General features: G+C 39.4%; 1 protein-coding gene across 2 annotated transcripts in view; it reads left to right on the top strand.

Annotated features, from left to right (window-relative positions):
- The window catches only part of NCKAP1 (NCK associated protein 1), a 55,508-nt gene that overhangs the window by 3,698 nt on the left and 38,202 nt on the right, over positions 1-13,608 (top strand). For both annotated transcript variants that reach the window (XM_021398646.1, XM_021398647.1), the window contains exon 2: positions 8,117-8,227. In XM_021398646.1, coding sequence (XP_021254321.1) covers positions 8,117-8,227 — 111 coding nt within the window. The remainder of the gene's footprint in view (positions 1-8,116; positions 8,228-13,608) is intronic.

Below are 13,608 nucleotides of genomic sequence, written 5' to 3'. Positions count from 1 at the left end.
AAGCAACAGTGCTGTGAGGGTAAAGAAAGACAGCACCAATTCTCCTGTGGGAAAACAATGAGGAGTTGACTGGATCAGCCAAGTCTGCATAGAGGGTAGACTCACTTCTCCAGCCTTTCCCTCTTGTCATGAGACTAGGGTGAAGGAAAAGATTTCCAAAAAAAAATCGGACCAGAGAGGACTTGTCAAAGTCTAAACATTGATGGGAAAGTTGATGAAGTGTGCTGTTCTGCTCAGGCACTGCAGCGGCTGCTCAGGAAAAGTAGAAGAGCCTTTTAAGGGACTAGCAAAGGAGAAATTCCCAAACTGCAGAGCTCTGAAATTTGGAAGGATTAGATCACCCTTTGGACACTGAGCTCTAAGAGGGCTGCAGAGCACTGAGCTGAGAGGAGAAGCTCACTGATAATCTCTTTCTGAGTTGTACGTTTGGTATTGGAAGGAGTAGATAATGTCTTCAAGTCATGAGGAAGTGACTTAGGGTGTGGTGGTGCTATTTTTAGTGCTTGATTGATATTAACAGTTCTTTAAAGGTTAAGACAACAGTATTTGTTGGTCCATTTGTGTTTGTAGTCTTACAGGAATGGTTCAAAATACTGTCCAGTTGATAGGAGAAAACAGCAAACAAACATACGATCCATGCTGCCAAGGCAGAAAAGCCACTTACTTTTCTCTGGAAGCAAATGCAAACTGATGGTATTGTGTGACTTTTTTTTTTTTTTCCTAGATTGAATATTTCAAAAAAATTCTGAAAAGCAACTCATTTTGTAAAGAGACACCAAAGTTTTAAATATAGTACCAAAATATCCCATGATACATTCTCAAATATACAGAAGGAAATCTAGATGGCCTTATACTTGTGCATCAATGATAGACACCCAAAATTATCTTGCATTGTTTCTTAGTTTAGAAATATTCATATTGGTTGCTTCCCCCTGCCCCCGTATTGCTCTTTGTTTGCCCTGCTGTGTGCTGAAAAAAACAAGTTCTGCTTCTGTTGTAGGATACTTCTGAGATTTGTATGCAGAGGAGATGTAGCTGAATAATCTAAACAGTTCATGCTCTAGAATCAAAATGGACAGGATGTTCCCATTCCCTTCTTTTCTCTTATTAGTGTTACTTTATAAATTACATTTAAGGAAAGTTTGGTGGCAGTGAAACTTCTATTTTTGTTCTTTGTGTTTCATCTGCCCTATATTTGATTAACAGACCCAAGTGCTATTTAAATAGCCATTACAAATATGGATTTATGTGTACAGGTAGTGTCAAACCAAGCACGTTTCTTTCATCAGTGAGATGACGGGTCACTCTCATAAGGACAGCTTGGTAGGTATTTTGCACATTGACCTTAGCAAGGCAGCTGACGTTACCTCATCTGATTGTTCATACAAACAATCTCAGGAAATACGGTCTGTATGAAATTGTAATAATGAAAGCAGATGGGTAACCATGTTAGGGAAAGGTTATGAAAATGTCATTGTTGGACTGTAGTCCTACTGCATCTCACTGGGCGGTGTCCTAGCTCTGTTCCAGCTGGGCTCTGCATTAACAGCCTGGGTGATGAATACAGTGTGCTTATTAAATCTGTAGGTAAGAAACTGGGAAGAGCTGCGGAAATAATGAAGAATATAATTAGAGTTCAGTTGGAGCCTAACAGGTTGTAGGTATGCTCTAACAAATTTTGTAGATAGCTGAGCAAGCACGATTGTCAATTAGTTTATGCTTTTTGAAATGTAAAAGAGAAGATAAAGAGTAATAAGAGGGCAAGTCTGCAGAAAACAGTTGGGTGAAGTTAAGGAAAACTAGAGCCAACTAAGTTTAACTGCAAGAAATAAAGACAGATTTCATAAATGTGTGCATAGGTACAAGGCACGCATCGAGACTCACCTGAAAAACAGGTGTTTCAACACACTCTTGAAGAAGGATGTGGATAAAATGGAGACAATCCAAAGAACAATGAGAAAGGATGACCTAGGATGAAGAAAAATTGATCCACTAAACAGTGAGTTCTTTTAGAAGTAAATTGTTACAATTGATGTAAGTTTTCAAGTATTTAAGACTGCTGTAGGGAGAAGAGGAATAACATGTCCAAGTCAGTAGGGTCACAGAGAGCATGAAGTGGCGGATTAAATTGTAGCAAGAAAAATACAGCTAAGATCTTAGAACTTTCTAATGATAAAAGTGATTAAATAATGGAAAAGATCGTTTCAGGATGCTTTTGAATTTAGTCCATTGAAGAACTGTTAGTAAAGATTTGACAAATAACTCCCGGAAGCAGGAGAAGTGCGTGTGGTCCTGCTTTGGACAGGGAAAGTAGGGTAGGCAAGTTCTCAACACCTATTCTAGCTTTGTTTCTTCAGATTTCACACAAGTTTACACTTGATGTGTTGGATCTTTGAATTTAAACAAAGTAGATACTGTGTGGTTCAACACACGCTGATGAGCAAGTAATACTAGAGTAGAATAGTTAAATTTTAGCCATCAAAATACTAAACTGTTATAATTTGTGCTTGTGTGACTAGCTGGTGCTTGCATATCATTTCATAGCTGACAAAAGGGTTCATTCACAAAGATCATCTGGAACAAGCCTGCTTATTACTAAACTCGAGCTTCTACGAAACCTAAAATGCAGCGGAAGCAGCCATGGTAGGTTTCAACAGAAATAGTAAAGCAATGGAGTGTGAACTGCTTCCTAATGCACTCAGCTTTTAAAGCAGTTACTCATTGATTATTCACCTCTCTGTTCTCCATAGTTTTATTTTTTTCAAAATCAGAGCTTGTCAGTTAGTAATCTCATTAGTTTTAAATGCATGACATAAATGAAAAATAAATAGTGCACTGTATCCTACAGAAATGTGGAGTTAATAATGAGCTCGTCTCTTTGAATATTTCTTTGCCATTTATTATTTAGTATAATTTTGTAGGATGTGCAACCACAAGCCAAGCATTTAAATTCAGATATATTTTAGGATGAAGTCTTTAATGTCAGCGTAAGAGAAGAATGGTTTTTACTGCACATGCCTTTCCTGTATGTCAAGAGCATATGCTGCAGTAAGCTGTAAATGATACACACAGGAGTTTTTCCTCTTTTTTTAATACTGGAAATCTTAGCATATTTCTATCTACTAATGAAAGTTACTAGCTCATGGAATGACTTTATAAAAATTATTTTTTTTTGGTTGAAATTCCATCTATTTGCTTGTTACCTTCAGCGTTTTTAATGCAGATTCATTCATAAATGAAACTTGAAGGCAAGGTGATTCATTGACTGTTTCAGTATGTGTTGTCACCAGTGAAACTGCTCAGCAGTATTTTATCTCAAGTCTGTAGTAGCAGTAAAATCCTAACTAATAGAACCATGTTAAACTGCTGCAGTATATGACTTATTTTATGATAGTCTTCTGATGTTGACAGTTTGAAGGATGAAAATAGAAGAATACTGATTCAAACGATAGCTCTCTTCTGGCTCTGTTTCTTTTTTTATTGGGCAACAGCTCTGCTCATCATTTGGAATAGATTGGGCTTAGCACCAACAAGAAAAGTATAAAAACTGTTTGCATGTTTTAGTAACTTAAAGCTCCATCGTGTGACTGAAGTAGCATTTCCCAGTGCTCCTGAGGATGCTGATGATTTGTGCAAAAGGCGGGAGTGAAGCGTAGGTGTTACAAATGAAAGATTGTCGAAAGCCATTGTGCGGGGTACAGTGATTGTGCATGGACCTAATTTATGTCACGTCAGCTGGAGCCTGTCCTGTTTAATGTATTTATTGGTGATCGGGATGAGGGGATTGGGTGTACCTTCAGTAAGTTTGCAGATGACACCAAGTTGGGAGGAAGTGCTGATCTGCCTTACAGAGGGATCTGGACAGGCTGCATAGCTGGGCTGAGGCCAGTGGGATGAGGTTCAACAAGACCAAGTGCCGGGTCCTGCACTTTGGCCACAGCAACCCCAGATGTTTTGCTGAACGTGAGCCAGCAGTGTGCCCAGGTGGCCAAGAAGGCCAATGACATCCTGGCTTGTATCAGAAATAGTGTTGCCAGTAGGAGTACGGAAGTCATTGTCCCTCTGTACGCAGCCCTGGTGAGGCCCCACCTCGAGTACTGTGTCCAGTTTTGGGCCCCTCCCTGCAAGAAAGACATTGAGGCCCTGGAGCGTGTTCAGAGGAGGGCGACGAAGCTGGTGAGGGGTCTGGAGCACAGGCCTTATGAGGAGCGGCTGAGGGAGCTGGGATTGTTCAGTCTGGAGAAGAGGAGGCTCAGGGGAGACCTTATCGCTCTCTATAACTACCTGAAGGGAGGTTGTAGTGAGCTGGGGGTCAGCCTCTTCTCTCTTACAACTAGTGACTGGACGAGGGTTCAAGTTGTACCAGGGGAGATTTAGGCTGGACGTTAGGAAATTCTACTTTTCTGAAAGAGTGGTCAGGCGCTGGAATGGGCTGCCCAGGGAGGTGGTTGAGTCACCACCCCTAGATGTGTTCAAGAAACGTTTAGATGTTGTACTAAGGGACGTGATTTAGTGGGGTTATTGGTGGAAGGTGGATGGTTGGACTAGATGATCTTAGAGGTCTTTTCCAACCTTAATGATTCTATAATTCTGTATGTGTAGTAGTTTTGTCAATGAACCTTTTTTCATCCTTGTCCTTAGCTTGGAAGTAGAGTGTCGGGCTTTGATTTTTGCAGTCTAGCTGTACTGGGGCAAAAGGTTTTTTTTGGCACATCTCTTAACATTGATGCTCTGTGGTACAGAGGCAATTGTACAGGAGTCTTTGGTGTTCTTTAGAGACTGCTTAACCTTCAGTGTAGGTCTTAAGCTTGCTGTTGTTGGGTGCTTTCTTGTAAGTTGGCTGCTTATGAAGTGCAACCTAGAAAGTGAAGCCATGTAGTATTTATTGTTTTCAAAGTGACACTTGTATAGGGGAATGCTATTAGCTTCAAGTGAAGAGTAGTCTGAATTTTGTTTAATAATGTAGTTTCCTGAGGGAGGAAAATGCTGCATTAGTTCAAAATTCATTGGCATTGTAAAACACCTGTATCGTTTATGCAACTTGATCCATCTAATCTGTTTTGATGACCTGTGCATATGACGGCAAATAAATATTCTGATTAACGATTCTCTTGGCTATAGAAGTTTTTTTTTGTTCTTGCTAGGGTTGAATGCACAGAATCAGATAAAGAAAAGTTGCTTACTTGGTTAAGAGCTTGTTGTAGGAGGGTGTTCAAAAGTACTGTGGAAAGAAATGGAGTCTAGCTTGATAGAAATCCAGCATCTGAGTCCTTCCTATTTTCATTTTTGAAGTAGTTATGTAGACTAGTCTCAGTGGTAATTCTGCATCGTCTTTTTCATCACAATGGCTTGACAGCTGTTTAGTAATGTTGAAAAGAACTGGGAGGTGACTGCTGGGAGATTCTTTTAGTGTAATATGTTGAGCTTGAAGGGGCTGGAATGCCTTAGCTTCAGAGAGCTGTATTCCACAAATGTTGCGCTAGCAAGACTGTAGTAATTCTGGGATTTCCAGTGCTCAGTTACATAGCCTTGAAATGTAGGCTTGTGTAGCTGCTTAAAAGCTGGGATTTGGGGTTATATGAGTAATGGTTTAAAGCTCTTAGCATGCTGAAGTTTTCTTCCCGCTCTTTGGGTTAATCCTGTGTAGTTAATTAGGAGGCAGAATTACAGGTGCTGTATGTGTAATGTTAGCAAACAAGCAGTGGAAAGGAACAAAGCTGTCTCTTGGACTCTTGGATGTCTGCAGGGATTTGCCACTTAGGCTGCAAATAACATTCATCATTGCTGGGAACCAAGTTCCTGAAACCCAGTGAGGATGTTTGTGTTTTCAGAGGTCTGTTTCCATGTGAAGGAGCTGCATGCAAGGGCCTGGTTAGAATGTAATTTCTAGTAAAGTAAACCTTCATTTTATAGGAGGAAAACCATCTGGTGCTAGGAAGCAATGAAAAATAGCATATGTGGAAGTAATTTTTGAAGTCAGGCTGAAAAACTTAGGAATTTGGTGGTGGCAGGATTAACAATTTTCATCTGCAGTATAAGAGCAAGTGTGCTGAAATATAATGGACCACAGATACATGTTGGCTATTGAGCTCCTTCCTGAGTTTGTAATCCTTCTGGTAGAGAAAGCTACATAATGTATGGCAAAGATAGCAAATTGCATTTAGCTGGCACAGATTTTTTTAAAAAAAACATGGCTTCTGTTTAATTAAGACTTCATGAATCTGAAGTGCGAGTTGTTTAATTTTTGACACTTATAGTATAATTTTTACTTTAGAAATAGAGTGAAGACTTTCAAGTGTGCGCGGAACAGACCTTCTGTGGCACGCGTTGTTTGCTGTTGTAAGGATACCGAAGCGACCGTTTCATACCTCATCAGTGACGTGGATGTTGCTGAGTTGATTTTGCTTATCAATTCCTCTTGGAATGCTGTGGATGTAACATTTTAATAAAACTAGTATGTGTTGTGGAAAAATTAGCAAATGTAAGAGTATAGGTATCAGAGTAGTACGTTAACATGCATTTTGATGGTCATGTACTGCAGGCAGGAGCTGTAGAAACTTACGATAATGACTTTTGTTTTGTTTTTTTTCTTGGCTACCGTTTCTTTTTCAGGTATGTAAAACTTCACTGAGTTTCTCTCCTGTTTTTCCCCTGTAGATGCATGTGATGTTGAACTCCTTTTTTTTCCTTCCTTCCTGAACTTAAGTTTGAAAATACTATTAGAAGTTACGTGTTTCAGCTTTTACTCAAACTGTGCACAATAGTAAAATTCTATTAAGTACATGTGAAAATTTCTTGTGAGTGTCAGAATAATTGCTGTCCACTAGAAAGTGTGCTGTCTATAGTAACAGATGGTCATAATGTTCTCTTGGATGTAGGTAATAGTGTATTAGTTCACTTAAATGTAACGTATTTTAGAATTTGAGTCATTTGTTTATATGTAATTTTTCTCTCTTTTTATTGCAATGCTTTCCCAGCAAGGACAAGTTTGGAAGGTTTGCAAAGCTTTTCACCTTCCCTTTGCCCGCTTGCCCGCTTTCAGAATCGGTCTCATACTCCATGACTTCTGTCTCTACGGTCTACAACTCAGCCATAGAATTTGATGTGGAAGAGTCTAAACGAGCTGCCATTCAAGTTCACTATGTTGCGTAGAAATGCGTAGCATGTAATTCAGTTTTGCATGAGACACGGAAATCCCTCCGAGGACTATAATGCTAAATACGTATTTGAGAGAAAATACAATTTGAGCACAAATAGTTGCATTAATAATGCTTGCTGCCTTTAGTATGTCTCTCCCAGCTAAGCTGTATAGCATGGCTCGTTAGACTAGTTGGGAATAAATAGTGTGTCCAACAGCATGCTCTGCAGCTGGCTAAAGTAGCTGAGTCGCTCCTCCAACCTGGGCTTCTGAGATGTCTGTGTAGGCTATTCAAGAGACTTCCACTGAGCTGTCGCTTCTGTTCAAATGGAAATTTAATCAAGTTTCTTCATTGCTGCTTTTAAAGCACAGCTTATGCTACTGCAGGAATAAAGGAAAATGAGCAAAACGTGAGTTGCTAATTTAAAGAAATAGGGCATTTTAGGCAAGTATTGGTGTTTTTATTGTGGGGTGGAAAATTCTCTTGCAGTTCACAATTTAAAGAAAAGTTAAATGCAGATTGGTGGTGGGGCTTTTTTAGTTTTGTTTCACCAAGGATAGTCCTCCATAGATGATGACATGATTGAATTTTCTAACAGTTTATTAACTCCAGATGAATACAACACTACCTCAAACCAGGAATAGCAGTAAAAAGAAAACCTTTTTTTCTTTCTTTTAGGATTGAGTTGTTTTTCCCTCACTGCTGTTCTGCACTAACTGCTTTGATACTTCCATGCATCTTTTTCAGTAGAAGAGCATCTCTGTACTGTTACCCATTGCATACTTCAGCTGTGACAGTCCCTGCACTTTGCCTCTCATTATCACCTGCTCACTTAAAAAGTAAAAATAAAAAAATAAAAACAACAAACCAAAACAAAAAAAAATCTTTCTAGTTTGTCTTCAGATTTGCAACTATCGCTTAATTTGACGTGGTTGATTTTTTTTTTTACTACATTTTGTATTGTATTTTTTTTATAGGCATGTGGTGACCCCAAAGCCAAACCATCCTATCTTATTGACAAAAACCTGGAATCTGCCGTCAAATTCATTGTCAGGAAGTTTCCAGCAGTAGAAACACGTAACAACAACGTAAGTAACTAAACAACTGTATACATACTGTTTTCTTCAGTACCCTTTGACACATGCTGCTCAGTTCTGTGAGGTTTTGTGCATTACATAAAGCATCTGATGCTGACAGTCGTAGTTGAAATACAGTTGTTGATTCAAATGCCTGGCAAGATATTACAGCAAAGGCTAACTCTGAAGTCAGAATTAGAACAAGGTGTAATATTCTTTGTTGTTGTTAGTGTAGGTTACTTTCCAGCTCTCTTTTTGCTTATTCTTTGTTCAATTTCAGAGAGCTGTTACTGGGAAATAGTCCTAGACAAAAATCTGAATTTGCATGCTGCATTTCTTTGATAGCAGAAATTGTTGGTGAGTGGAAGATGGAAGTTGTGTAACGTTTTGTGATGAGGCCTGACAAGCAGATCAATAAGAGCCAGCTGACTGAGAAACGGGAAAATGTGTTTGTATCTCAAGGGTGCTCCTGCCTGTAGTGGCAGTCTCCATGGAAATAAAGAATGTGTATGTAGGAGAAGCTTTGCGAAGTACAAAACACAGATCCTGAAGAAATATAATTACTTTCTTTTCAGATGTGCTGAGATCAGATTGCTGAATATGACATTGTAGCCTTTAATTAGATTGCAGGTGGTTTTTTTGTCAGGTAATGCACATGAAGTTTCTCTGTTTCAGTTTGAAAGTCAAGGGAAAGATTTTTTTTCTTTTTATCTGCTTATATTTCTTTCAAAAGGTGGAATGCAGAGGTAGGTGATGGAGTTTGCATGCTCCCTGCATGCAGTTAATTGCATGTGTGCTTGAGAGGTTTAGGCTTGCTTTAAGCATTCTATTTTTCTCAGAATGGCAGTGATAGCAGCAGTGGGAGTAGTGAGTTTGTTTTTTAAACCTCTAGAACTCCCGTGTAATGTCCCCTGTAATGCCAACAACAATTTAAAAAGAAAAAAAAAAACACCAGAAGCTCTACTTTATGGTAGAAACTGTTTCAATTACAATGTGAACAATGTGCTTTCTCACTTTAGAACTTACACGTTTTGTACTGTTTGATTTTGCTTGTTTTTGTACTGAATATGATTGTGTTAGTGACAAATGGGGGGGGGGAAAAAAGCATTTACTTTTTAATGTTAATATGATAAAGAATTTGCCCTGAATGTTTGGTGAACTATTCCACGTTCTCTGAACTTCTGTGGCAAATGTACTATTGAAAATAAAAGGCTCTTATGTACCTAAGAACTCATTCAGTGCAGTTGTATGTATACTCCCAGTGTCTTCCAGTTCCTGACTATGAATTTAGAGCTTAACGAATGATAGATATTTAAGGATTTGGGGCTGTGAAGTTTATGGAAATTGATCAAAGCTCGTTCGAGATATTTTGACAGTCTCTGTTTCTAAAATAGGACGCATTCAGATGTTTCATTGTTGCCTTTTGTTTGTTTACCATGAGGCAGCCAGGGCTGTGTTTAAGGAAAGCAGTGATATTAAGCCAAGTTATAAATAGTGCAGGCTTTTCATGAACATAGTTTAAGCGGTGGATTTGACTTTCAGCAATAAGTATCTGTGGTCACAGCAAATAGCAGTTTGCTCCCAAAAGATTTCTTGAATAGCGTTATATCTTTCAAAATAAAGGTTTATTTGTAATCAGTGCCTCATGGGACAAAAGTCATGTCATGTTGCAGAGAGAGTTCAAGTTCAATGTGAGATAAACTTCTGTTCATAAACCTTAGCTTCAGAAAGGAATAAGTATCAAGTCCAAGTCAGGAAGACACTGTTCCCCTACTTGCTCTTCCTTTGTCTTCTCTCTGCCATTGGCCAGCAGTGCTCACCGTCAGTTAGAAATAAGTTCCTTCAGTGGGGAAATGTGATGAGAGATGGAGAGGGGCAAGGAGCTTACAGGAACTAGGAAACATCAATTAATAAAATATTATTGAGGATAATTACGGGGGAAGTAGTTGAGACATAACCTGTGTGCTTGTGGTGAACATTGCGGGACAGCCTTTCAGGACCATTTTTAGATTTTGTATATTCAGCTGCAGCAATTCCGTTGCTTAGCGTTGTGCATCTACACAGTATTACCTATTCATGTGTCAGTAGGTGATGCTGCCAAGCGGACAAGCTCGCATTCAGTTAGAGAATCATTAGTGCTTGTTTTTTGGATTTTTTTTTACTGATTCTTAGCTGTTATATGGGTTTTCTCAACACCATCATTTGCAGTGCTCTATGTGTCAAAGATGAACATCCCATTTCACTGAAGAATATGAGCGGTCTCTGCGGTAATTGAATGGGTGCATGATCTTAAAGTACGTTTTAATTCTGTTGAAACAAGTGATTAAGACGTTTACTACAGAGAGCTTTAGATTTTCATTGACTAAAACCATGGCTGCTGATTGTGATCCTCCTCTGACATGCTGTCACGCTAAATTCACATCCAGCAACTGCTGACTTTCAGTACTGCAGCAAGAGTGAAAGATTATGAGCAGTTCAAACAAAAATGAAGCACCCGATGAATCCTTGCTGACCAGGCTGAAAAACTGGATGAGTAGTCTGTCTTCCAAAAGATCGACTGTAGATAACTCAGGACTTCATCAGCTCATAACTCTCTCTCTCTCCTTTTATCCGAGGGCAGTCCCAGTGGCCTTACACTTGCCCTTTCTTCTCCAATCACCATCTAGAGCCATATAACCTTGAAAATGGCTAGTGTGAAGACTGGCCTGTTAAATCGCCTGTTAATGATGTTGGCTAGCAAGGTAGTGTTGCTTAATAGCATGTGAAATACGCGACTGTATATTCAGTCATCTGATGTAGTAGGACCTAAAAATTACTCTTTTCATAGCCAATGCTAACATTTAATTGCACTGTAAAGACAGAATAAAATACTTCACACTGGGGAGCTGGAGATGGAGGGAGAGAAGATGTACATTTTCTGTACATTGTGGGTAGGATGTGAAAATCCGCTGCCTGCATAGGTACAACTCTGTTTTATGTAATAGAGCTAGCTTGCTTTCTGCTTTCCAAACCAGCACATATGGGAAGTAGTGAGAATTTCTGCATTCTTTCTTGAACATATGTTCTTCTACTCAGATTGCTCCTGAGCATTTTTCCTGTAGAAAAACTTCCTATATTTTGAAATGTCTTCTGGTGATGCTGCGACTTAGTCGTTGCTTAACAGCAAGCAGATTGATGAAACCTTACTCACAAGTGTGTAAGGTATGCTTAGTGGGAGAAGTGTCTGTGTTTTCCAGCTACCGTTAATCTTGATTTGTCAGTAGCTACATTCCTGTTACTGTTCATTCAGGTTGATCTCAGATTCCTGAGATATTCTTTTCAGAGCTGTTTCCCTGTTTTAACTCCAACTGCAGTCTGCTGGTTTGTGTCAGAAGGGACTGGAAATAAGATCAGATGAGAACAGTGTGCAGGTGGTGAGACCGTTTCCAGTCTCCCTGGGTTAGGGTCCGTACATGCGAATTATCTCACTGTAAATTTTATTTATTGTTCTTCACGGGTGTCGGCTTTCTCCTTTTAGATGTCAGTATGTATGTCTGGGCTGCTTTCTCTCCTTTTTCCAGTTTCACTTCAGAGTGATTGGGCTGCACAGAAAATGAGCTGAGTGTGGGAGAGGTGCTGGGGGGGGGGGGGGGCGGGGCACACATTGGCTGGACCTCATTGGCTGAAGCACGCTTTTGTTAAATATTTTCTTGTATTATAATGTTATTTAAATATGGGCTTTATAACCGGCCTTGATTTTAATTTGTGATACATGCTTCCAGTAACGTCTTTTTCAAAACACTTAAGTATGTACTTAAAATCACGCTCTTTTAAAATAACTCCTTTCAGCCCTTTCCAGCACAGTGCCGCAAAGCAAGTGGTGTTGGTTTGTTTGCTTATTTTTTAACACAACTTTTTGTATTGCCGTTTGCACAGTGCTAGTGGATACCATCTAGAAATTCTCCTGGATGTAAAACTACTTCAGGGTCTTGACCATGCTGTCTTATGTATTATTAATACTTCTACACTAAAAAATAATCATTTACTTTCCAGGGAATGGTATGATATTAACACCTATGGCAACTGTTGTTTAAAAGTCAGGTAACTGAGTTCCCCTAGCCAGTAGACTTGAGAATGAATGTTTTTCTGGCGAGCTAGGTCTCTTGCCTGGAGACTTGGTTTTTCAGACACCTTATTGCTTAAGCAATAAAACCAGCTCCCTGTATGCTGCCACAAAGCTACCTGACTTCCTGGCCTGGAAGACTAAAACCTTTCTGGGTCAGAGGATGCTGTGCCCTCCTTGCACATATGTTTGTTCAGCTCCCATGCTGCCCAAAGAACCTACAATGCTGCAGACAGTACAGATGAGCTTAGCTTCCCAGAGCTCCCTTAAGCAGTCATCTAGCTTGCGGGAGATGCTCTGCTTGAATAATGCAGTCTGAGCAGCAACCAGTCTCCATTAAGCTTTGCACTAGCTGTTGTTCTTAATAATATTTGAGAATAGGGTGTAGCGATGACTCTTTTTTTCAGAAGAAATTATACCTTCTCTGCAACAGCTAACTTCTGGTCTAGATTTTTACAAAGAGTTGTTCAAAAGTTGAACTGCTCAGCCAATGCCATGCTCTGATACAACCATACCTACTGTTTCCATTTCGTATGCAGTAGTGTGTCTGATGTCTTCAGTTCTTAAGAGCCTGGCCATTGAAAAATACAAACAAACCCACCACACTGTCATTAGTACCTGAACAGTATCTTAGTTATGTGGTGTTACTGAGATGGTATCTCAAAATTGTCATGCATTTTGCGTGAAGTTTCTTCCCAACTTCACGCTATAAAGGTTATGTATGCAGGCAGATGGACTTGTTTTGCCCCAGACGTTTTTGTCTGTGCAACAGCATGGCAGAGAACTTTACTACTTTGCAAGACTTGGAGAATTCCCCTGCCTACCGTCTGCTCTTGGATCATGGGATAAGGCATTTGTGCTCACGCTGCTGCTAGCCAGATAAATATGATTCAATAGTTGGAGAAGTGCGGTCATCCTATTTTTCCACATGCAACTCCCTTACAACCTTTTCTACTTGTCTCATATTTTTCTTGTGTATTTATATTTATCGATGTCATTAATATGCCAACATCTGTATTGTTACTCTCATCGCTGAGCATTCATACATGCTTTAAACGATGATGGCTTGTGGTTGCTGATTTGGTTCTTGTTTCTTATAATACACGTTCTCTGTGAATGTAATCAGTTGTCTAAATATTTAGGGGAGTTAATATGAAGAAGGAAAAGCACGAATCTTGGTAAAGGTGCTTTCTCTCCTGCAGATAATGCACTTAACAAACTGCTGGTTTCCTAATGATTTCATATACATGATTTTTCTATTCTTGCTTTTCTTATGTCTTAAGTCTAATTA

This window comes from Numida meleagris, chromosome 5 (assembly GCF_002078875.1).
Source record: "Numida meleagris isolate 19003 breed g44 Domestic line chromosome 5, NumMel1.0, whole genome shotgun sequence".
NCBI lineage: Eukaryota > Metazoa > Chordata > Aves > Galliformes > Numididae > Numida > Numida meleagris.
Note: the sequence above shows the minus strand (reverse complement) of the source record. Positions and strands in the feature narration are given on the sequence as shown.